General features: G+C 46.6%; 2 protein-coding genes across 2 annotated transcripts; one reads left to right on the top strand and one right to left on the bottom strand.

The window, feature by feature from the left end:
* Positions 1-108: 108 nt before the first annotated feature.
* On the bottom strand, positions 109-4754 carry LOC311352652 (E3 ubiquitin-protein ligase RNF170). Its single transcript, XM_084472448.1, is given in 7 exon segments — positions 109-1451; positions 1453-1620; positions 2504-2614; positions 2791-2864; positions 3528-3639; positions 3935-4034; positions 4615-4754. Coding segments are annotated over 7 exon segments (780 nt in total). The 5' UTR covers positions 4647-4754; the 3' UTR covers positions 109-1268.
* Positions 4755-7353: 2599 nt separating this feature from the next.
* Positions 7354-26006, top strand: hook1 (hook microtubule-tethering protein 1). Its single transcript, XM_084472651.1, has 22 exons — positions 7354-7464; positions 8332-8417; positions 8713-8785; positions 9723-9773; positions 10364-10496; positions 10891-10958; positions 11125-11187; positions 11446-11529; positions 12865-13028; positions 13523-13663; positions 14530-14731; positions 16474-16584; positions 17296-17383; positions 18284-18350; positions 19530-19670; positions 20347-20434; positions 20914-20945; positions 21239-21321; positions 22107-22207; positions 22425-22526; positions 23525-23593; positions 24381-26006. Exons 1-22 carry the CDS (start codon positions 7420-7422, stop codon positions 24537-24539), a joined length of 2151 nt encoding a protein of 716 aa, XP_084328777.1. The 5' UTR covers positions 7354-7419; the 3' UTR covers positions 24540-26006.
* The last annotated feature ends 403 nt before the right edge of the window (positions 26007-26409 follow it).

Raw genomic sequence — 26409 nt, 5'->3', positions numbered from 1 at the left:
ACGCATGTTCGCCAACGCCGCGGCCTGGTGCGGCGGCGGCAGCAGCAGCTAGGCAGGGGGCGCGGTGCCCGGATGGTGGGGTGGGTGGGTGGGGGGCGGTCGGGTGGTGGTGGTCGAGTGCTCTGGTTCGTTCACTCTTTTTTGTTCACGGAGGAGTGGGTCACGATGGAAGCGCTGCGTCACATGCTCAGTGGATTTTTGGATATGTACGCCGCAGGTGTCTTGTTTACACACACACACGCTGCCGTCTGCTTGGGGCGGGGGTCATCTGTTTTGCTTTTCACTGTCTTGTTTACGTATGTTGATGGTGTCTGAAAGTCAAGATGTGTCAAATTGATGCTGACTACTGTTACGTTGCTGAACTTTTAGCTCTGTCGCAGCGTGATTCAGTGGTGCATAATTCTGTGCCATGCGAGGTAATGTCATCAATAATGGACAGTTAGTTGTTTTCTGTTTTTAAAATTCCTGTTACACGTACACATTCCAAAAGCTGTTGTTGACGAGACACAGCTGATATGACAGCAGCCTACCGTCTGTGTCTGTGAGTCCCTTGATGATGTGATTGGTTGTCAAACATGCCTTTCAATAAATGAATCAATAAATATGAATTGTCTCATAATAAGATAATAGTCTTTATTGTAAATAATGTAACAAAAGTTGTACATGACACACTATCTGTTATATTTATACCCTAATTAGTTTTTTGGGGTTGATTTTTTTTTTTTTTAATAACTAATAATTATTGTTTACTCAAGATAACTACAAAAGAATATTGAATTGCATGTCAATCCTCAGATTGACAGGCAATTCAATCTTATTTTGTCAATCTGAGGATTGACAAGCTATTCAATCTTATGTAGTTATCTTGAGTCAACAATAATGAACAAAAAGCCATAAATGAATCTATGGCTGTGCACTAGGGTTGAATGAGTGTGCAGCCTGTGACCTACTGAGTAGTTTCATCCCAATATACACATTTTGTTGAGACATTTTAACTCATGGAAGTAGATTTGTAGTCTGTTGCAAGTATTGCATTGAATTATATATTGAGTCCTATGGGAACTGACCCTTGAATAGTTCTAATATATAGTATTTCCAGATTCTAGCTGATAAATAAATAATAAATAACATTAACATCAACAATAACATTTTACTGACATGTATGTTAATACTGTGAGAAAGACAATATGCATAGACCAACACATAATCCAGAAGCAATGGTGGCGGGGAGTTAAATATTTCAGTATTGCCTGCGTGTGTTTCTTTTTTCATAGTACTCCACCCGTTGCTAACAGGCTCACCGAACCGCTTCGTTCGAGTTCCATCTGCTGGTGGTTGTTGATAATGCAGACTAGTAGCAGAACGACCACCACTAGGTCATCCAGGACACCGAGCAGTACGCACAGAGACTGGTTCGTCCCTAGCGAAACCGATGATCGATGATGATGATGATGATGATGAAGAGACAGTGTCCAGAGGATGGGACGAGAAGGACAAGAGGGCGCCCAAAGCGCACAGCGCCACCCGGAAGAAAAATAGCCACAGCAGACCCCCTACTGCGGTCAGGCCACGTGCTAACAGTTGTAGGACTAGTGGTGCGTCCCGCAGGTAATCCATTACCTAGGATGTGCACAACAGTGAGCAATGTGTCATTGAAATGCGCAGCCTCTATTATTATCTATTATTAGTAACTGCGTGTGTGTGTGTGTGTGTGTGTGTGTGTGTGTGTGATATAACAATAATATAATTGTTACGCCCCTCTACACCCCCACTGGCCTTGCAGTGGCAGTGGAATGATCTTTGGGTGGTGTGCTCAATTAAGTTAATTGTGTACACCTGCAAAGGTGTGTTTAAAAGCCATGCCTTCAGCCTCGGGGGGGCTTGGTTTCTCGTGACAGCATGTGCTACTGTCAAGACTTTTAACATGTACCTTTGTGTATGAAAGTAAAACAGTTTATTTTTGGATAGAAACTCTGTGGTCTGTCTCCTTTCTCTTTTGTTGCGGCTTCCGAGCCAGTCGTGTGTGTGTGTGTGTGTGTGTGTGTGTGTGTGTGTGTGTGTGTGTGTGTGTGTGTGTGTGTGTGTGTGTGTGTGTGTGTGTGTGTGTGTGTGTGTGTGTGTGTGTGTGTGTGTGTGTGTGTGTGTGTGTGTGTGTGTGTGTGTCTTTATGGAGGCAGTGAGACCATGTGACCACCAAATTAATGAAATGTGTAAATTAATAAAATCAGGTTTTGCATTCATACAGAACATTAGGTGTTGTCTTTTTTAAATATAAAGAGCTCAAAATTTCCAAAACAGGTATACTCCAAAAGCCGTTATTCAAGGACTGACTCAATTCAAATCCACACCACCTGGCACCTTTGTTTACACAATCAGGCGAATTATGTGAGCATGTGTGTAGTCAATGGTGACACAGAAAACCGCCGCTGAAGAAAAGGGCGTGTGTGGGATATTGAGTGTCGGTACTTTGTTTAGGACTTGTGAGGTGTCTGTTATTTCTCACCTTTCTAGGAGCTCCTGAGTAGCGCCTGTTGTAGTCGGTGATGTCCACCACCACCTCTTTTGACCTCCGGTCTGAAAGGCTTTCGCTGAAGAGATGGCGCAGCACGTTGACCTGAAAGTCATGCCTGTTAACTCTTGGATTTGAACTGTTGAACTGTGTTGGTGTCTTGTTATTTGACGTGATACCGCAGTTTGTGGTTTATACACGTCTTGTCTTTAGTCTAACATGATTGTCACGCAGTGTGTTGGTTCATATACGTCATGCAGTGGTTCATATAATGTACGAACCTCTTGGCGACAGACAGGGCAGCTGATGGCGTTGAGCCACGACCCGTATCTCCAGTAGTCAATCAGACACGGTGCTGCGCAAAGAAACAAGACCAACAGTCTTACGATATGTACACTTCCCCATGAGGCATATGTTGACCCTGTCGGGCTGCCTCTCTTTGTCTGTCTGTCTGTCTGTCTACTCAGTTATCTGTCTGTATTTACTGTATGTCTATTCGTCCGACTCTATCAGGTTGTTAGGTGTGCAGTCTGATTGGCTGGAGCAACCAAGCCAATCAGTTGCCACAACCCTTAACCCTTGTGGCAACTAATGAGTGTTACGGTCGAGACGGGGGGGGTTAGTGTGGGGCGGACCAGATGTCGTCTCTGTGTGTTTTTAGTGGAATCATGATGCTGAAGGCCTAAGGTCATTCTGCAGTGGTCATTCCGCTACTGGTATACAATTACCATAAAGGGCTCATGCAGGAAGAAACACCATTTTGCACCGTGTACGATAATATAAAAAGGGTCGTTAATAATGCAACGTATTACAGCCTTTGATGAAGTACAGCTTTGTTAACATTTAGGTGGGACCAAAAGTTAGGAAATAGGTAATTATTAAGAGTCCAGAAGACACTGCGTTCACATGTCCACCAGTGTACTGATTATTCAATAATTCACTGATCAATGATCAATGATGACCCCTGACTGGTGTGTGTGTGTGTGTGTGTGTGGGGGAGGGGGGGGATTTCCATTACCACAGAACAGATGGCCGCAGTTTGTGGCAACGGGGAAGTTTGCCGTCTGCAGACACACCGGACAGTGGCCGTCTCTGTGGCCACTCGATGATGAACAGAGTCTAGAAGATTCCTGCAGAGCAGCGATCGAAGGAAAACCGAAGCCTTCGTAGATTAATATCCAAAAGAGAGAGAAAGAGGACAGGAAGAGCCTACCGCCGCAGGGTCCCAACAGAGAGTCAATAAGCAATTGAACGCTCCTGGTGCCTTCGCCCCCATGCAAGCCCCAAGAGCGGAGAACCGCTTTTATCAATAAATAAATGGCTAACATGATCTTTGAACCTTGACCAAGAGTGACCAGCCTGCTGGAACGTCCTAACCCCCCACACTCGGCGGGCTGATGAGAAGTGTGAGGGACAAGTCCTCACCTTGGGGCTCTTCGTGGGACACGGGGGCGCCGGCTGGCTGCCTCTCGGTGATCCCGCGCCGGCCTCACCCGTAGGATCCTCAGGGTGGCTGGCGTCTCGGCTGTAGCGTCACATGACAAAATAGAAATGAATAGAATACAGGACGACTGATACTGACCCTGGCGGTTGCTGAAACACAAAGCACACGCAACGTAAAGGCAACCGCAGCCGCACACAACACTGTGAGATAAGGTTTGGCAGCAGATCTCGATGGCTTAAGGACGTGACATGTTACTCCCGCCTAATGAGCTCATAATAGTCATAGTCATAGCAAATAAGTGGTATTGACAGTTTACTCTATCAATGAGACGTGTTTGCCAGCATACTTGCAAACAAATGTTTATTGCTTTGTATATTTCCCATGCACATAATCATTGGCTCATGTGGGCATTTAGGAAGACTTTAGGGTTTGCCACATACAGTATCATTCTATCTTCTATTCATTTATTCAACTCATTTCTGATTTCTCCCATCACCCATCCGTAGATTCCCCTCTTCCGACCAATCTCCTCATCTCAGTAAGTATGTGAGCATATTTATCACTTGGACAGTTATAAATCCCCCCCCCGGACAGTACTACACACAGTGACATCCGACACTGCAGCCGGTAAACACCGTCTGTACCGGTGGCTTTGACTCACCCGGGCTGAGAGCCGCTGCAGCTGCGGTCCATGGCGGGGCCAGGGGGAGCGGAGAGTGGCGGGGAGGACAGGGGTCGAGCGTGGCTCAACTAACGGTAGGAAGTCAGTCAGGTGCTCCAGCGACGGCAGGTATATAAACCACACGGCAGTCCACTCAGACAAATACACTTGGTCGGTTAATGATCAACCCAGCACCTCCGACGTGGGCCTGTCTCTGAATAGAAGCCTCAGTGAGGGGGGGGGTGGGTGAGAGGGGGGGGCAGTGAGATTGTTCTGAATATTTTTAGATACTGTGATGTAATACTGTCGTCAGCGTATGGGCTATGTTGTAAATGTCTTTTTTTTTCCTGATAGGTGTGATCCAAACATTTTATTATTATTTATTTGCTTTATCTTTTCATGGGGGGGGGGGGGGGGGTTGAAGAAGAGAGGGAATGCCACATAGGGACTCGAACCTGTGTCACCTCAGGGCATATTGCCTACGTGGTTAGTGGCCACCTCGCCGATGAAGCTTTATTGGTCATGTGTGAGACACACACCCACTAGCCGTCTCAGGAGGCAAACCCTGACCTTGACAATGATTCACCGAGAATTGACTCTCCTGAAAGCCCCGCCCGTCTGCACTCTTGCGTTGACGGTCACGTATTGGATGTGAAACACGGGTTAGGGTTAGGGTTAGGGTTATAGGGTTATGGTTAGTTAGTCTCCGAACTAGACCTGTGCGAGGCCACATGGGTTTGTGTCAGACGTTGATTAATTGATTGTTAAAGACACAATGGGATCACAGTCTATGAGAGCTGGTGTTTTACAAATCCGTCTGGCATGGGATACTGGTAAAGATAAATGCACTATGAACGGAAAGGGCAAACCTTAATTCCTGTCACTCATCTTCTAATGAGGCACGTGAGGACGTGTCAGAAATGCAATTGACTTCCTATTTCCGTGGTGCTTTAGCATGAGGACGTCTATATCTACAAAAGGGCTCAGTAAGAGGACTCAAAATGACAAGAACAAGAAACGAATTGATGTATTACTGGGTGTGTATTCTCCGGTGAAAACACTTTGTTCTTCTGAAAGAAGATTTGACCAACTTCTCCTGGATCAATCTGTGTGTCAATCTGCCCTTATTTTTCGCCATGCGCCCGACACAACACTATCTTTAGACATGTCTATGTTTTCACAAATTCCCGGGCGGGCTAATATTTACTCAGTCCAGGGTGCTCACAGATACAGCAACGTATCTCTCTCGTATCTCCGTACGAAAACGAGGCCCTTGTGGTCATTAGTGGAAGCTAAAAATAGCAACCATCGATCGAGCCAGGGACCGGGCCTCATGAAATCGACCGTGGCCTCATGAAATCGACCGGGCCTCAGTGTGGCAGCATGGAGGGAGGAGGACATCACACCTCAGCCCACCTTTCTCCTAACCAGTGGCCTCAGGAGATGGCCTCTCTGGTGTCTTGGTCGGGGGGGGGGGAGAGCAATGGGCAAATTCTAATCCTCGTCCCATGAGGCACGGAACCATTAGCATGCCAGTGTGCTGTGGCCACTACACAAACACACTCACACACAGTCCCTCGCTCCCTCCACACTGTGACTGGGAGGAATTACATTGTAGTGAAGTAAAGTGTAATACGAGTATCTCTCTTGCTGTCTCTCTCTCTCTCTCTCTCTCTCTCTCTCTCTTTCTTTCTCTCTTTCTCGCTCTCTTTCGCACGCACGCACGCACGCACGCACACACACACACACACACACACACACACACACACACACACACACACACACACACACACACACACACACACACACACACACACACACACACACACACACACACACACACACTTTTTTGGGGGGACAGGCTCCCTCCACCTCGTTATTCAACTGGGGAAATCATTTGGCTTCTTGTACATGATCAAAACCAGCGTTTCAAGGATTAGCAGAAAGATGGTAATTGAAGCAATCTTGGATTATGGAGATAAGTAGGCCTATATCCTAGTATCCCAGAAATGATAAATCACGTTTTTTCCATGGAAATTAATGCAGTTAAAAATCTTGTTCCCAACTTTTGTAAAAAAGCATTTGGAATACATTTAGATATCAATTTAGGGTTAACCTATTTAAATTAGAAACATATATTTTAGATACTTTCAATAACTCTAATTTTGTATCAACTGCAACAGCCTGTTGACTTGCATAGCTTTGAAAAAGCTTTGTTTTTTTAATGGTGGCCTATAATTAAATCTCTTGCTTATCTCACAGCACGGTACAGTGAATGTTGGTTAAATACGGCTTATAAAGACGGCTATATTCTACATCCACTATCGAGACAGGTGCATTGGCTTTATTATCACAACACATAAAGAGGCTGACGTGCTTCGACACTTCATAAGAAAGTGTATACTGTATGGACTTCAATATGATCTATAACGCACAGGTCATCACGATTAAGAGAAACTAAGGAAACCAGGATCGCATTATTTGATTTGCCTTCGAACTCATTGAGCGCTATCTCACTATTTCACGTATCTCAAAGTTGATTGGTCTAGTCCTCTCAAAGTACCGCCCAATTGTCCGCCACTTCCTGTCAATCCCCCAATCCGATTCCGATTGCAAACGTCAAAGAGCACGGCATCTGCGATTCACGGAGAGGTTACGTCGGTCTTTGCTGAACAGGACGCAGTAAATGATTCCCTAATACGCCGTTTACGTTACGCACCTACCTCTCTCACAGGTGAGGTCAAATGCAGAGTAAAAGTGAGGGGGGGATTGAATTTCGGATAGCCTAATTCAAACGAAGAAGACATGGACGACAACAAAGCAGTTTTGTGCGAAAGTCTTCTAATATGGGTGAGTTTGTGTCGCGTCCGGTGTCTTTTTGTTGGCTCAAGCGATTTGGAGCTACCTGTCGAACGAGAGTGTGTCACCGAGAAGCGCACCTATGGGAAAACCGCTCTCTGCTCAGCATTGCATTACAACCGCAAACATTAAATAATAATAATAATAATAATAATATACTGCTGTCGCCTGCCAAAATCATCATGTGTCACCTGTATCATCGCCAATGAACAGCAACCATAATACATGTCCTGTATTACTGTACGACTATTACTGTACAGTAGGCGAGGTTTCCCTCACACTTGCGAAACATAAAAATAAATACACTAGCACCCAAATACAGTTTGATCCTCATGCGGGTTAGAGAGTTAATCTAATTAACCAGGAGATATTTGTGGAATGTCGCACGTTCTGTCAAAGCTTATGAACTCGCATTAAAATATTCGCTAGTAATGCACGAAATGTGTCCAACTTCCGCTTGTATGTCATTGTGTTTTATTATCTCGAACCATCGTCTGCATGTCATGTTTAATATACTAGGAATTGTATAATAGTATTTCTTCTACGATGATTTGTTTACACTATCAAACGGAATAATGGATACATAGTTGCATCTGCAGTAGAAATAAAATAATGTAAAATTGTCAAAATACGAGATACTTATACCACTGTTGGATAGTGAGGATAATGTAATGAAATAAATCTATGAGCATCAGAGCTGATACAATTTATTTTGTTGGGAAAACTTCTAATGTTCACATGGGGTAATAGAAATACTTGATCTTAAAACCAATAAGATTTGTCCTGTCTCGTTGACAAACTAATTCATTCATCAGCTATCATCACCTTTAAACCAGTCTGTTGTTGCGTGTGTTCCAGTTGCAGACCTTCAACACCCCGTCGTCCTGCTCCACCCTGACGGAGCTGACCAACGGGGAGGCCATGTCCCAAGCCCTGCATCACATGTAATATACTGACTAGATGATTGTTGCTCTATTCTGTCATTCATTGCGCTACAAATCCAATATAAAAAAAACAACGGTCAAATACCACTGTCCACCAGATGTTTACTTGACAACGCAAAAACAATACACTCAAAGCACTGCACTAAAATGTATAAACATTATAGATGTGAAGAATTAATATTCGATCATTGTTGATGCAGTTGGTGTTTATGTGCAGTATATTAAGTGGCAATGATCACCATTGTATCATTGAGTTGACGAACCCTAACCCTCGTCTCTTGTGTTTGTGGTCCAGAGACTCTGTGTGGTTCAGCAAAAGCTGGCTTGGTCGCATCAAACCAGATGTGGGGGACAACTGGAGACTGAAGGTAAAACCCTCTGTCTGTTGGCCTCTTTGTCATCCCTCACCTGTCCCCTCTCACCTGCTCTAACATGTCCTCTTTAACCTGTACTAACATGTCCTCTCTAACATGTCCTCTCTCACTTGTCCTCTCTCACCTACTCTAACATGTCCTCTCTCATCTGCTCTAACATGTCCTCTCTAACATGTCCACTCTCACTTGTCCTCTCTCACCTACTCTAACATGTCCTCTCTAACATGTCCACTCTCACTTGTCCTCTCTCACCTACTCTAACATGTCCTCTCTCATCTGCTCTAACATGTCCTCTCTCACTTGTCCTCTCTCACCTGCTCTAACATGTCCTCTCTCATCTGCTCTAACATGTCCTCTCTCATCTGCTCTAACATGTCCTCTCTCATCTGCTCTAACATGTCCTCTCTAACATGTCCTCTCTCACGTGTCCCTGTTGACACTCGCAACATGTCTTCTCTCACCTGTTCCCTTCTCTTCCCTCACCCGTCCTCTCTAACCTGTCCCCTATCAACCGTCCTTTCTCCCCTATCCTCTCTCACCTGTCCTAACTCACCTGTGACTTGTGCCTCCCGCTCACGACCTCTGCCAAACGGTACTCTCCTCTTTTGTGTGTGTGTGTGTGTGTGTGTGTGTGTGTGTGTGTGTGTGTGTGTGTGTGTGTGTGTGTGTGTGTGTGTGTGTGTGTGTGTGTGTGTGTGTGTGTGTGAGATAGCTGATGATGTTGCTGCAGGTCTTACTCTCCCAATTTTCCTATATTTCCATTTTCACTTGGTTCTGCTGTTCTAATAACTTTAAAAGTATATATATTGATACACTTTGAACATACAGCAATGGGACTTTATCTGACATGTGTGATGCATTACATTAACAATGAAAAATGTGATATACATGTATATATATATATTGAAGATAATTTTTGGAATCTCTTTAGATGAACAACCTGAAGAAGATCCTTCAGATGATGGTGGATTATTATAATGAGGTAGGAAGCTGTTCGATTCCTCCGTATCTGTGTTTCTAGGGTGGTATTGAAGGATTTTCAGGTACAAAGACGAACGTTTACACACAGAGCCTTACTTCAACCTGATCTCAGATGTTTGTATTTTAAGGTGCAGTGTCGAATTGAGTGGCATCTAGTGCACAGACTTGGCAGAAAGGGAATATAATATTCATGACAATGTTTGAATTGGTGTATAATTCCGTGAAAATAAGTGTCTCTGTATTCGTGACCTAACGATGAGGCCTTTATACCTACATGTGGTGCGGGACCTCTTCCACGGAGCGTACCCCTAGCCCAGAACGGCGCTCGTTTTTTAGTGAACTAACATAATCGTTATCTTACTCAAAACGGTGTAAACTGTGACCTATAGTTCTACAGTCATCACTTATGACGACTGTAGCTTCCCCTACGTCGTTGGAAAGGGAGCGGTGGAGGGGGGGAAGGGGGGGGGTGCCGGTATCCAGTGGGTTGCAATCCTCCCCACTAGATGGCGATGAATAAATCCCACACACTGCACCTTTTTAAAAATGTCACCCAATACTTGGATGAGGATTCAGTCGGCTGCTCTTCAGGTCCTCGGGGAGCAGATGTCGGACTTCCCGCTGCCGGACGTGGCGCTGGTGGCTGAGCGCAAGGACCCGCTGAACACGGGCCGTCTGCTGCAGCTCATCCTTGGCTGCGCGGTCAAATGTGAACGCAAGCAAGGTAGCTCACCGCCACAAGGGGGACGTCACGCCACCACCGCTGATATCGTTGACAAAGAAACGTAAACTGTAAACGCGCGTCTTGATAGACTTGATAGACTCGCGTTCGGTCTCAAACGAACTTGAAGCTGACGATCTCTGCTGCCACGTTCACAGTGTGTTGAAGGAAACGGTATGAAAGGAAGATTACAATCTAGTCTAGTTCTCTAGGATCTGAGGTCGACAATGTGGCGCTATTGTCCCTTCCAAGCTGCTCACAAAGGCCCAGCCATCTAGGGAATTAGGCCCAGTAACACACTCAACGGGGAACAAAGAAGCATGGAACACTAGAACTAGAGGTGTGTGTGTGTGTGTGTGCGCGGGATTGTAACATGACTCTATTGTTGCGTCACCAGAATACATTCAGATCATCATGACCTTGGAGGAGTCGGTGCAGCATGTTGTCATGACCGCCATTCAAGAGGTCAGACCAGGCCTCCCTCCCCCCACTCTGCATATTTAGCCACAAGACACACCTCACCGGTCGTGTCCCGGTTCTGATGCACGCAGTGGTATGAAACAAGCATTACAGTCGGCGTGAGTGTTGATCTCGTGATTGCAAACCGAATGCACACTTGTGTGTTCCTCAGCTCATGAGCAGAGAGACAGTCTGCTATCCGGGCTCGGAGCCGACAGGAGACCTGGAACAGCAGGTCAGTGGAGGTCGGGATCAGGAGCGCTTTCCACGAGGGGACCCCGGTCACTATACCAGTTATCTGTTTATGTGCATTATGACCGCATCCGGTCCTAAAGTACTAAATGAAGATTTAAAATGTAACCATCAAGGTGATTTCAGTGGTTTCAGTGGTAAAGGTGCAAAAGGTTATCCAATTATGGAAAAAAAAAGAGTGTTGCATTCTGTATGGTTATGAGCTGTAGTAGTAAATGGAGCTTTTTTCTTTCCTTTCTAGCTGAAAAAGACCCGGGAGGACTTTGCATCTCTTTCCGCTGAGAAGGAGGAGTTGGCGCAGCGCTGTTTGGAGCTGGATGTACAGGTGTGTTCAGAGGACGTTGTGTGTGTGTGTGTGTGTGTGTGTGTGTGTGTGTGTGTGTGTGTGTGTGTGTGTGTGTGTGTGTGTGTGTGTGTGTGTGTGTGTGTGTGTGTGTGTGTGTGTGTGCGTGCACGTGCGTGAGATCTGTCTGCTGTTTGTCTCATATTTCGTCAACCTTAAAAATAATTGGATTAGGGGGAACACACACACACACACACACACACACACACACACACACACACACACACAGAGTTTGCATGCCCCTGGCACAGTGGAAGCTGGGCCATGTGGTAACAACCACGCTGGAGTCTATTGTCTGTCTCTGCTGTGGCAGAAACACTGTGGGTTTAGATAGAGCCCGGTCTGAACCCAGAGACAGTGGCTATCGTCTGTCCTCCCTTGGTGTGCACTTAGCTGCTGGACCGTCTACTACTACTCAGTGTTGTTGTCTACGTATCAGTCCGTCTTCAAAGCGACCCGTTGTGTTCTCATTCCTTCTTTTTGTCATTTGACTGGACTCTCGACAGATTAGGATTATGTTCTCTTGTGGTTCTCTTGTGGTCCAGGTCGGGTAAGTCCACCCCACCACCAGGGCCGCCAGGCTGAAGCCAGCAGGCCGCCTCTAGCCCCGTTCTAACCCTGCTAACCCAGGCCTCCCAGCGGGGCTCTGCTGTGAACCTGTGTGTATGCTATGCCTCTCCGTGTGCACATGTGTTTGTTGTGGTTTGTACAGCACGGGGGTAACTGCTTTAACCAACTTGTTCCAGGAAACGTTATGCTGCACGTTGAACACATTTTATTAGCACGTTGCATATCAGTTAGAATATATCGCATCAGAACTGTTTTATTTTCTATTTTACCTCTGTCCTTTTGATAAGAAAACATACTTTTTTTTTGTTACTTAATTTAAACAATGATGAAATGGTGGGTGCAAGGTGGGACTAACCCACCATTCGTTTATGGGCTGAAAGAGTGATTCACGACTAAGAGGAAACGGCACCACCTCTGGTGAAACAAGGCTACTGCTGTTTGCGATTGGCTCAAACATAATGCCAAGTGGTGTCGGTTGTCATGCAAACTGGCGAGTAGCGTGACTTGGCACTAATTTGAACCGGAAAACGACTCAGAAAAACTGTTATGTAACCGGTCCTTATTGCTGTGGATTAATTCTAGCGTTTGATCACTCTTCATGTGTAGAAAACGATTCGGTACCTCCGGCATTGTCTTCTAATGCCGACACTTCTCTTGCATGAAGTCAAATGACTGGATTTAATTTTTTTTAGCCAAACAGTAAGTCGACCTCATACACTCCTGTCCCCCCCCCTCTCTTCTGCTCAGGTGACAATCCTCCAAGAGGAGCGGAACAGCCTATTGGCCGAGAATGACGTGCTGACCGACCGAGCCAATCAGCTGGACACATTCGACGACCCGAGCACGCCGTCGGGACGGAAACACAGCCAGCTGCAGCTGCAGCTGGAGTCTTTGCAGGAGGAGAACTTCAGGTGTGTGTGTGTGTGTGTGTGTGTGTGTGTGTGTGTGTGTGTGTGTGTGTGTGTGTGTGTGTGTGTGTGTGTGTGTGTGTGTGTGTGTGTGTGTGTGTGTGTGTGTGTGTGTGTGTGTGTGTGCGTGTTAGCTGATGATGTCACTGCAGGTCTTACTCTCCCAATTTTCCTATATTTCCAGTTTCACTTGGTTCTGCTGTTCTAATACTAGTATATATATTGATACACTTTGAACATACAGCAATGGAACTTTATTTGACATATGTGTGATGCCTTACGTTAACAATGAAATGATTTACATGTTCATATATATATTGAAGATAATTCTTGGAGTCTCTTTAGATGAACAACCTGAAGAAGATCCTTCAGATGATGGTGGATTTAGTTTAAAGTACCCATGCTGCTGTAGATGTACACACACGTAGATGATTAAGTGTCTTTATCTGTGTGTGTGTGTGTGTGCGTGCATGCCCGTGTGTGTGTGTGTGGTTCAGATTGGAGGCTGCTAAGGATGACTACCGGATCCACTGCGAGGAGCTAGAGAAGCAGCTGATCGAGGTGCAGCACCGCAACGACGGACTCACCGGCCTGGCGGAGGAGTCTCGAGCCCTCAAGGATGAGCTGGACATCCTCAGGTCCGCCCCCCCCCCCCCCCCTCTGCCTCCTCAGACCACACTGGTGCTGCTCACGTTTGGGTTTCTCACTGAATGTCTTTCTGGCCTTGGCTCTGCAGGAAGTGATTTCCAAATATGGCCACGATTTTATGTTGTTAAAAAAAAAAACTCCTTCCGTGCAGATTGTTTGTTCATCTTTTACCATCGTTATTCTGTCCAGTATGGATAAAAAAAATAAAATAATGCTCCATAGATTGCTTCACTTGTGACACTGCTTGTTCCACTGAGCACTGATCGGTCTTAGCAATTCTTAATTTTCGGAAATGTTAATATGGGATCGAGCAAACTGTAGAAAAAAAAAGTGTGTTTCAAATCAACACTGTGTTGACGGGCCCTTGTAGAAATAAACGTATTTGAATGTCCTTCATGCACGGTCACCCTTGATCTGTAGATTCTCTCCCAACAAAACAGGAAGCAAGCCGTGATATCTGATGATAGCTCAGCGCACCTTGAAACGGGAGATCAAAAAAGGGGGATACAATTTCCAAAAGTATAGCTTGCATATATTCCATCAATGATATAATATGGAGACGCACGAGAAGAGACCAACGCACAGCGATGGGCGATAAAGAGCCCGCTCTTGTTGTATCTGATCGCAGCTCCATCTCAACCCCTGTGTGCGTGCGTGTGTGTGTGTGTGTGCGTGTGTGTGTGTGTGTGCGTGTGTGTGTGCTTCGTCTTTGTGCGGTGTGTGTGTGTGCGTGCGCTTCGTCTTTGTGCGGTGTGCATGTGTGTGTGTGTGTGCGCTTCGTCTTTGTGCGGTGTGTGTGTGCGCGCGCTTCGTCTTTGTGCGGTGTGCGTGCGTGTGTGTGTGCATGCGCGTGCAGGAGTTGCTCGGACCGCGCGGTGAAGCTGGAGGCGTCGGTGGAGACCTACCGCCGCAAGCTGGAGGACCTGGGGGACCTTCGGCGGCAGGTGAAGCAGCTGGAGGAGAAGAACATGACCTACATGCACAACACCGTCAGCCTGGAGGAGGAGCTGAGCAAGGCCAACGCCGCGCGCACCCAACTGGAGACCTACAAGAGACAGGTGCACAGACAACCCCACGCACTCGTGGAATAAAACGCACATGCAAACACACACGCATAATATAACCATTAATATAATGGTTATATTTACCATTATAAAATGGGTGGCTTAAATCAAGCGATCTGATTGGTTCCCAACTGTTGAATAATGCGCGTATACACACAGCTATGACGCCCGTTAAGTTTACAGAGTTCAGAATCACGCCACGCCTAACTTGAACTGTTGTTTATTTATATATAAAAGCGATAGCATAGTTCACTGAAGCCTAAAAACATGTTGATTGATGGAGAGGGTGGAAATGTTGTAAAGCAATAGGCACACGGTGAGTGAACTGCTCGATAGTAGACTAAATTGCCGGCAAACCGAGCTACCGTCTCTAGCCTTCTCTCTGAAGGACGCTACCGTGTGTTGCATAGCAACCGCCGCACACTTTGCAGGCAGCCAGGAGGGACTACATTTTTGTATTCGTAAAAAAAAAATGCTTTTCCGACTTTCTCGCTTTTTCAAAATTGAGGGTGTCTATGACTTTCATTTCGCCATACTTACGTAACCGTTTTATAAAAGCAATAGATCACTTCAGTCAGTGAAATGTGCTCATTATACCATATACCAATGAGCACATTACACAGCCTGTCGTGATCTATTGCTTAATTATTACACGGCTCTTCTCAATGCTGTGGAACGCTCCGTTCACTTGCATGGGCCTTCCCGACTTCCGGTGGTGAATTATTTTTAGATAATTGACCACATGCTAAGCATGTAATGACTGCTGTCAAGGAAAGTGGATTTTTTTCACGTCTTTCGTATCACTCCGCAAGTAGTCCAGTAACTTATCAACCCCAGCGTACTCGGTTGCTAAGCGACGTCAACGTCTTTGGCGGACTATTTCTCTGCTGATCAACAACACTACGAATGCTGGTAACAAATTAATTGTAAAAAGACACACCGTGTGAAGTAATTTTTTCATTTTGGCAAGTAGCCGTGATAATAAGCGGGATATAAGCGGGATAATGTATAGAACGGTCATTATCTAAAATAAGCCCCTTCAGGGGGACTCACGTCCGTGTCCTTTTTGCCCTGTCCGGGCTTATTTTCCCGATAATGACCGGCGTTCTAAACATGATCCCTTACTTAAAGACCGGGTAAACCAAATTCAGTATTTTTCTTCTTATCATATTAATTAGGCCTTAAATGTGTCCCTCAAAACATGTAAAAAATATTTTTCCCATTCATCATTTCCTTGAGGAGCTAGGCCTCAGAGAATGTTCTGTGTGCAGGTTTAAAATGGGCGGGTCTACATCGATGGCCGCTTTACGTAAAGCGGTCATACTCACATAAACCCGCCCCCTGCTGCCCTCTAGGTAGATTGTGAGGGGCTGGACCTCTCCGGTGATGGGCGTGGTTTCCTGGCCTGCAGCGCACACGCCCCCACCGTCCTGAGCCAGGGATTACTGCTCATTTTTCATCAACTTTGAAGCATAATTTTATATACTTCGCGATTTTTTTAGTCCTTCAAATTTGGCAGGGTGGTTAATAATATATTTTCCTGTGGTATTATAAACTCAAAACCCATAATTATTCTTGGTTTACCCGGTCTTTAACTACCACGATGATAACCCTGAAACATAATTGCCCTCCGTGAATATTAAACGTTGACATGAAATGAAGCGTTTGTTGTTGTGATTTAGACCGTGGCGTGATCATTTGATTTGACCTTTGACCTTGGACGCTTTGACCCCCAGGTTCAGGAGCTCCACAAAAAGCTGTCTGATGAGACGAGGAGGGCCGACAACCTGGCCTACGACATGAAGAAGTTTGAGGAGAAATACGAAACCCTGACCAAGGAGAAAGAGGTATGTACCCGGCTCTCCCACAATGTCAACGGTATCAATTTCTCGTCTCCTGGAATGTGTTCTATCTAGTGTTATCTTGACCTTAAAGGTCCCATGGCATGCTATTTTATGGATGGATTCATCCAAATAACAAAGAACACTTGCGTTACAGTGTGTGTGTTCACACACACACACACACACATGTGGCGCTCGCGCGGTCCTAGCTCATTGTCTCATTGGCGGGCCAAATTCTCTGGGCGGGCCAAGCAGAGGAAGGGGAGGTCACCTGTATGACGTCCCGTATGACATCATACGGGACCGGAAGCCAAATCAAAGCGTTTCAGCTATCTTTTTTTCAAAGACGGAGTAAGACAGCTACTTCTTGGTTTACACCTAATGCAATTTTTAGCTACTGGGGGACCATAGGGAGGCTAGGGGAGCTCAACTTAATGTTAGAAAACCTCATAAAGTGACATTTTCATGCCATGGGACCTTTTAACAATGTAGTAACACGACTCAGCGAATATGGATGACGGATTGACAGCCTTGATTGGCATGATGGATCAGTGGTCTCAATGAAAAAGCTAAAGTGTGTGTGTGTGTGTGTGTGTGTGTGTGTGTGTGTGTGTGTGTGTGTGTGTGTGTGTGTGTGTGTGTGTGTGTGTGTGTGTGTGTGTGTGTGTGTGTGTGTGTGTGTGTGTGTGTGTGTGTGTGTGTGTGACGGGCCAACAGAGGGTGATCATTGAGAGGGACTCTTTGAAGGAAACCAACGAAGAACTGCGATGCACGCAGGCCCAGCAGGTCCACCTCCTACAAGCAGGTACCCGCTGAGATGGCGGCCGGTGACGACGGAGCTGTGTGAACTTAACGGCCCGTGTGAAGCACGCTGTCACACTTCTACAACTGCGTAATGCGCTATCCAGCTGCGTAACCACGGAGCGTGACCCCTCGAGCCCTCACAGTTCTCCGTCGCGCTGCCGGATACGCAATGCGATTTCCCGCCCGATGTTTACGTTGTGGTAGTAGTCAAACCGGAAAAAGTAATTCCGGAGATGATGTTTTCAGAGGACCAATCGCAGCCCTTGCCGTCTCTGTTGTCGCTTGACGGAGTGACGGGACACTTAAAAATATATATTTCATGCAGCCGGAGACGACGGAGAGGCTCTCCGGCGACGCAGAGGGCTCTCCGTAACCGACGTACAGCGCTTTACGCAGGAGTAAAAATTAGGCTTGAGACGGCGGCCCGGTGACGTAGCTGTGTGAACTTAATGGGCCGCGTGAGACGGCAGCCCGGGGAGCGTTTCACACAAGCCGTTTCTCAATTTGCGTTCTCGTGCGTGCTCGTGTACTTGCGTTCTCGGTAAACGTCTTCAGTGGTGGCCCAAGCACTGTTCCAATTCCAAGTACGCGAGAACACGAGTACTGTCGTAAAACCCGGAAGTGTTCTCGATGCGTTCTCGATGAGGCCGTTCTACCGAGGATGCATCGGAGGTGACTCGTGTGGACTTGGGACCGTTAAATATCCCAGAATGCATCATCGAGTCCGCTGCTGTTCCAATTGCAGGTGCGTACTCGCGTTCTCGGAAGTCTGTACTTGAAAGTCCGGACTTGCCAAGTACGTACTTCCAAGTCCGCGAGTACGTAGTCCGCGTACTTGGTATTGAGAAACGGCTAGAGTGTGTGTGTGGTTGACTTCCTGTACCGTTCCGCGGTCTCCCAGGAATGCTCCCTGCTGGCAGCCCCACCCACGAGAACCTGGCGGCTGAGATCATCCCCATAGAACTCAGGTAACCCCTTAAACACACCCCTTAAACACAGGTTACCCCTTAAACACACCCCTTAAACACAGGTAACCCCTTAAACACACCCCTTAAACACAGGTAACCCCTTAAACACAACCCTTAGAACTCAGGTAACCCCTTAGAACACACCCCTTAGAACACAGGTAACCCCTTAAACACACCCCTTAAACACAGGTATCCCCTTAAACACACCCCTTAGAACACAGGTAACCCCTTAAACACACCCCTTAGAACACAGGTAACCCCTTAAACACACCCCTTAGAACACAGGTAACCCCTTAAACACACCCCTTAGAACACAGGTAACCCCTTAAACACACCCCTTAGAACACAGGTAACCCCTTAGAACACACCCCTTAGAACACACCCCTTAGAACACAACCCTTAGAACACAGGTAACCCCTTAAACACAACCCTTAGAACACAACCCTTAGAACACAACCCTTAGAACACAGGTAACCCCTTAAACACAACCCTTAGAACACAACCCTTAGAACACAGGTAACCCCTTAAACACAACCCTTAGAACACAACCCTTAGAACACAACCCTTAGAACACAGGTAACCCCTTAAACACAACCCTTAGAACACAACCCTTAGAATACAACCCTTAGAACACAACCCTTAGGACACAGGTAACCCCTTAAACACAACCCTTAGAACACAACCCTTAGAATACAACCCTTAGAACACAACCCTTAGGACACAGGTAACTAGACAAACTACGACACATTCACTCACATGTTGTATAAAATGTCATCATTGATGGCACATGACTGTCATGCTGATTGTGGAGTCCGCAGCAGTCAGTCACTCCACAATCAGCACTGCTCTCACTGTCACACACACACATTGTATTTTATTGTATTTTGGACGACTGTCGTCTTTATTTCTTTATTGCACTATCGTCTTTGCTCTTCGCTGCTGTCACACTGCACATGTCTCCACTGTGGGACTAATAAAGGATTATCTTATCTTATCTTATGTTACCAGAGCCCATTTTGAAACGTGCTTCTTTTTCACACGACTCGTATTTTCACGTTTTGCGGTAACGTACTCGGCTGTCCACAGTTATTGATATAGTCACATCATTGATCATTTTTTTTCGTGCGTGTGCTTTCTGAGAGCCCTGTTTTATATATTTTCTTTTCCGCCTGCCGGCAGAGAGAAGTTCATCCGCCTGCAGCACGAGAACAAGATGCTGCGGTTGCAGCAGGAGGAGTTTGAGAGGGAGAAGATCAGCGACCTGCAGACTCAGCTGGAGGAGGCCCACCGCACGCGCAGCGAGCTGGACACCGACAACAGGTCCATGAGGCCCCCCCCCCACCACCACCACCACCACCACCATACTGTTATACAGACGCTTAAAAAACATCCACCTAATGTGTGGAGACAGTGGCTCAGGAGGTAGAGCGGGTTGGCTGGTAACCGGAAGGTTGCTGGTTCGATCCCCGGCTCCTCCTCCTCCTAGCTGTGAGTGTGGAGGTGTCCCTGAGCGAGACGCCGCCCTCACCCTGACTGCTCCTGACCCGCTGGCTGGCTGTCTCCCTGAGTGGTCGACTCCGCCCGTCGGTGTGTGAACGTGTGCATGAATGGGTGAATGTCAGTCGACACTGTAAAGCGATTTGGGTAAAAGCGCGATATACATGAGGACCGTTTCATGTCATGCGGTACAGGACGTGGTGCACACGTGAGTGGGTCAATTGCAAAAAAAACGTCTGAGACGCATCCCGCTTAAAAAGACACTCATTGTGATATTTGTGTTTTTCTGTCCTCCTCCCTGGTCTCTGGTCCCTCCTCCCTGGTCCCTCCTCCCTGGTCCCTCCTCCCTCCTCCCTCCTCCCTGGTCCCTCCTCCCTCCTCCCTGGTCCCTGGTCCCTTCTCCCTGGTCCCTGGTCCCTGGTCCCTTCTCCCTGGTCCCTTCTCCCTGGTCCCTTCTCCCTGGTCCCTGGTCCCTGGTCCCTCGCGGTGGCGTGTCCAGGCTGAGCCGTGAGAGGATGTCTGAGCTGCAGCAGCAGGTGGAGGACCTCCAGAAGGCCCTGCAGAGCCAGGCCGCCCAGCCCGATGACGTGAGTACCAGCAGGCCCCCCCACCGCCCCCCCACCCCCCCACCCCCCCACCGCCGCCGCTGTGGGCCCCGAGTGCTCTGCTCGCCCCCTACCGGGACAAAGATAACATGAGATGGGTTCAGAATAAAATACAAACTAGATTTTCTTTTTTATTATCTGCATGTAAGTAAAGAAAATTGACCTTGGAATTTAATAAAGGTAAACTGTTACACCAAGACCATGCCAGTCCAAAAACTTTTTTTTTTTTTTAAGTTTTGGAATATAAAGTGACATGTGTTTTAAATAGTTAATATCTTTGTGAAGATGTACAGAACGACAGTAGTAGCTGATTGGTGGTCGAGCCAAAGCCCTTGCACCAGGGTGCAGCACACTTGTTCTATGTAGAGTTTATTCCTGTGGTGATCCTCCGTCTGATGATCTGTGTGGAGAGGAATGGTTAACCTGTTTGTTTGTCTTATGTTGTTGTTTTTGTCCCCCAGTCCAACCTGAAGAGGAAACTCGACGCCCACATGTAAGTGTGAGCTTGACTTAACGATGTGACCTTAGTTGATCGCAATACTTCAGTAGTAGGAATCAATACGAACCACAACATGTCTACAACCCCCTGTGTACAATGCATGGACAGTGCTTTGTTAATCATGATCGATTTTTGATTAGACCTATAATTCGATCAATTTATTGTTACTGGACATAGGCTAGCATGCAACAAGCTTGTCTTATGTTGTTGCACTGCCTTCCTATCACCAGTAGATGACGGTCATGTTCCATCTTTTGATCCATGTGTCCTCTCTCCGCTCCCCGCAGGGTGCAGCTGAACGAGGCTCAGGATGAGATCATGAAGAAGAAGGAGCTGCTGGAGGACCTCCAGCCTGACAACACTCAGACCTGTGAGTCCCGTGCGGTCACCCCTCTGGCCTTCAGCCCATTGGACGCCTCTTCCACAAACAGGAGAACCCGAGGACCAATCGGCAATTGGCGGAGGGAGGGAGTTTCAAAACAACGGCGCTGACCAAGGAAAACAGTTTTTATCAGAGTTAGACTGAAGAACAATGTTAACAGATAAACTTAGAAATTAGCACGGAAGGCTTTTATTGGAGGAGAAGATAGTTTTTGCCTCCTACCGGATTCGGCAAGAGACTTTAGGTTATCTAAACTGATGGGCTTGAGTATTTCGAACAATGTTCGGCAGTGCCCATATGTTGAAATCAATTCATGCTCTAAGTCTGCAAAGGACAGACTGATGGGCTTTGCAAAACTCCAACTCTCATATATATATATATATAATAATATTACTGGAACTTAGCCACTTTATAAATTACAATTTACACCTTATACTTTACACTTTTTTTATCATTTATATTCATAATTTATACTGTTTGTATCTATTTTGTTTGCCCTATTTGTTGTTGTTTGCCTTGTCTTCTCCCTACTTTAGCATTTTCTTTAGCATTTTCCCTTAGCGTCTACTTTTGTTTGTGTTAGTACTTTGTATTCTTATTCTATGTTATTTATTATTATCCTGTGTTCTTCTACTGCTGCTGGGGCTATTGCAACAAACTAATTTCTCCCATTTATAAAGTCGTATCGTTGTATATATATCTGTACGGTCTCTCCCCGGGGCCGTCCCCGCACCCTGCTGTTCATTAACGGTGACTTCCTGTTTGTCTGCCAGCGCTGCGGCTGGACGAGCTCATGGCCGCCCTGAAGAAGAAGGACGACGACATGAAGGCCATGGAGGAACGCTACAAGATGTACCTGGAGAAGGCCCGCAACGTGAGCCCACGCGCCGCACGCCGGCTTTTGAATTGTCTTTGTTGTAATTTTTTGAATTTGTGTGTGTGTGTGTGTGTGTGTGTGTGTGTGTGTGTGTGTGTGTGTGTGTGTGTGTGTGTGCGTGTGCGTGTGCATGTGCGAGATCAAAGTCCATCGGGCTTGAGAGTTTGAGTGAAAGTGAAAGATGAAATGACCGAACCTCCAATGTGGTCTCCAGGTGATCCGAGCCCTGGACCCCAAACTGAACCCGGCCACCGCCGAGATCCAGGCCCTGAAGAGCCTGGTCCTAGAGCGGGACCGACAGATCCTCACCCTGGAGGTATGACCTCCCCTAGGCAACCCGCTCTCCTCAAGGAGCTGATCGTCCTCCTGTCTGAATTCAAGCGAGCGTCAGGATGACCTGCGTTTAATGTTACGTCGATTTGCAGTGATGACGACGCAGCCATTGCTCCACCTGACCTGCGTTCCGTGTGTGCTGATGTTGAACACAGTGACTGACTAGGGGCCCAGTCCCATTTCTCTCCCCTTAACAAGAACCATTTGGTTTGAGTGCCCTTAGCTGCACGTCAGCTCCCGAGCTGGCTAGCGTTCAAGGGGATGATTTTAAGGGAAAATAGGCACTTACCCCCTTGCTCCCTGAGGTATTGGGACACCCTACCCCTTCGCGGGAACATGCAAAATCTAGGGTTAGGACTCAACTCCAGGGGAAGGGGGAGAATTTGGAGAGGGCCTTATGGTGCCTTCTATTTGTCTCGTAATCGCGACTTGCAGCTCGGGTGTGACGTCACATCCGTCTCGTAAAACGAGTGACCCCGGGTTTTTCGTTCTATTTGGCACACAACAAGACGAGTCGGAGCTCTGCTTTCTGCTCAAGAATCGGCATTGTTGTTATAGCAACATGGAGCGTCTCTAGCCAATTTCAGCGGCACAAGCTACAAAATAGGCGGTATTTAACACATAATAAGACTGTAACGACATGCCTATAGGTAACAATATACAGTGCTATGTGTACGACTTCTTCATTTGGTTACAACAAAAACACAAGTGCTTAAAATAGTAGAAAACCACAATGTTATTACATGTGATGCTCGGAGTAGCCATCTTTGTTACTGAACTCGGGGTCCTCTGAGTTCAGACGAGTCGTTTTTACGACCTCGGGGGGCGTGCTATTTGCAACTTCCGGTTCGTAACTCGGAAATCCGACTCGCAGATCGGGTCGGGTGGACAAATAGAAGGCAGCATTAGTGCGGTGCAGCGTAGACGACATATAGAGACTAGAGGTTACTCATACTGACGCTCCTCCCCGGTGCCTCACAGCGGGAGTGTGAGCAGGCCAAGCTGAGGGAGTACGAGGAGAAGCTCATCGTCACCGCCTGGTATAATAAGGTAAGACGGGACCACCACTCTAGACCCCTAGAGTGTGTGTGTGTGTGTGTGTGTGTGTGTGTGTGTGTGTGTGTGTGTGTGTGTGTGTGTGTGTGTGTGTGTGTGTGTGTGTGTGTGTGTGTGTGTGTGTGTGTGTGTGTGTGTGTGTGTGGTGGTAGGCGCGCGTGTTGTGTTTATATGCTTGTGTGTGTGTTGTGTTTACATGCTTGTGTGTGTGTAGTGGTAGGCGTGTGTGTTGTGATTACATGCTTGTGTGGGTGTGTGTGTAGTGGTAGGCGTGTGTTGTGTTTACATGTGTTGTGTTTACGTGTGTGTGTGTTTAGGCGTGTGTGTTGTGTTTACATGCTTGTGTGTGTGTTGTGTTTACATGCTTGTGTGGGTGTGTGTGTAGTGGTAGGCGTGTGTTGTGTTTACATGTGTGTGTGTGTGTTTAGGCGCGTGTGTTGTGTTTACATGCTTGTGTGTGTGTAGGTGTGTGTAGTGGTAGGTGTGTGTGTTGTGATTACATGCTTGTCTGTGTGTGTGTAGGAGTGTTGTGTTTACATGTGTGTGTGTGTGTGTGTGTTTAGGTGTGTGTGTTGTGTTTACATGCTTGTGTTGTGTGTGTGTGTGTGTGTGTGTGTGTAGGCGTGTGTGCATGAGCTCGTGTGTGTGTGAGATGTCCACGCCTGTAGAGTTCCTCCTCATCACGCCCTGAACAACGGTCAAAGTGTGTGTGTGTGTGTGTGTGTGTGTGTGTGTGTGCGTGTCTGCGTGTGTCTGCGTGCCTCTCTCTCTCCGCCCCCAGAGTCTGAGCTTCCACAAGCTGGCCATGGAGTCCCGCCTGGGGGGCCGCACCGCCTCCTCACTGCCCCTGGGTCCGTCCTTCCTGTCCCAGCAGCGCCAGGTCACCAACGCCACGCGCCGGACTCTGCCCGTCAACATGCCCGCCTCCACTACCAAGTAGACCCCCCCCCCCCAACACCCCCAACCCCCACCACCCCGCCCGCCCGCCAGCGTTCGCTCATCCATCCACTCTCTTGTAATCGACTCACGCATAGAAGCAACACAAACACTTAAGTGGCCTTATACCTTTTTTTTCTTAAGAGCCGCTCATGCCGGCCGTCTCTCCGTCGGCTGACCGTCTAGTGCTTGAGTGAAGCTCCGCCTCCGAGGTCCACCAGGTCGTCGTCGTCCGTGCGTTTTCAAACTGCGCTGGCTGGACACCGGCGCTGGCTGGAGGGGGGGGGTGAACACACATGGGGACGTTGCAGAACAACTGGTGGGGGGGCGTGCGTGGGGGGGCGTTCACACCGCTCACCGCTCCAGATCGCACTGACAGACCAACGCTCACTCCCCTCCCAGACGTCGGACTTGAATTCGGGGGGTCGTGTACCGGAAGCCTCGGTCACCCGGGTAGTAACTAGGTACTTTTCTTATGTGTTCTACTAGGTACTTTCATGTGTACTACTAGGTGATTTGCTGCGTATACTACTAGGTACTTAATCTGACAATCACTTTCTTACCGGCTTTCTATTTTAATTGTCTTTAATTGTTAGAAAGCACATGAATGCAGAATCATATGATAAACAAATGCCTACTATATGAATGTGATCACAACTTTAAAAATGAACTTTAATCTAATGCCAGCTAAAGATTATTTAAGATGAATGATAATGTGAATACTGATACCCTATGCAGCTACAAAAGGCTCTTGCCTTGTAATTCAGAAGATAAATAATTATATTGTACCCAACACATCTATAACACAGTGGCATTTATTATGTCGTGTTCTGGTGCTGGTCACCAGCAGCAAATACAGGTCCATTTCATTTTTTTATTTAAAAACAATAGAAGGCAAGCTTATTCCGTAAACATGCATCTATTTGCTAAGTCATGTTTACTATAAAGGGCTGAGACAACACTCCTAATCTCCTAATCCAAACAAAGTAATTCATTTCAGTTCCACATTCTTCTTTTGTCTGTTTGTTTCCTCTACTCGTACTTTGTTTTGTCCTCATTAATCAATGGACTGATTTAAAGTGGTATAATGCTCTGGTAATTAAGATTGTGTAACCACCTTTTAAGTTTGAACCCAAATGTCATTATCATGGTTCAGCTTCGATACTGTACCTGCTAAATTCATCCGTTTCATCACGTTTCTCAGATATGAAGTAGATGGGGAACTGTGAATGCTTTTCCCTGAGGTAAACCGGGTGTGGAAGAATGTAACTTGAGATTTAAATTCACCGGGTGAAGGAACAGAGGAGCTCTGTCGGATGTGTGTTTGGTTGAGATGCTGCAGCTATGTTGATTTCCCACATGCATTAGTGAGAAAACCTTCAACATGTCTTTGTCTTTGTTCTTGCGATAGAGATGTTTGTTTGTTCCTTTGCAGTGAATTATACTTTTAGACCTACTCATTTGAAGGCAAAGTCATTGATACAATGCTAATGATAAAATATAGCACTTTGTAACAAATATATTACTAATGTGATTTTGAAGTTTAAAAAGAGTGATATATATATATATATATATATAATATTAGGATTTTATTGAGTAAAAAAAATTGTACAGCCTTTTTTTTTGTGTCGAAAGAAAATCCCCTTTTCCACACGTTTTTGTGTAGATTCTTTTCTGAGCCACAAGATGGTGAAGGGAGCTGGTTTATTGAAGCTGGTTCAGGTTCAAATCGGGGCAGTTTACGGGCAGAAGTAACGGCACGTAGTCGTTGTTGCCATTGCGTGTGAGCCGTCGTATCTCGAGCAATGACCTTTGGGACCAGTGGAAATACAGTGTGGTTTGATGATTTGACAGTGGGTTGCATAACATTTTTT

Source organism: Micromesistius poutassou (assembly GCF_964030765.1).
Source record: "Micromesistius poutassou genome assembly, chromosome: 9".
Classification (NCBI taxonomy): Eukaryota; Metazoa; Chordata; class Actinopteri; order Gadiformes; family Gadidae; genus Micromesistius; species Micromesistius poutassou.
This window is presented reverse-complemented; position numbering and strand designations above follow the sequence as displayed.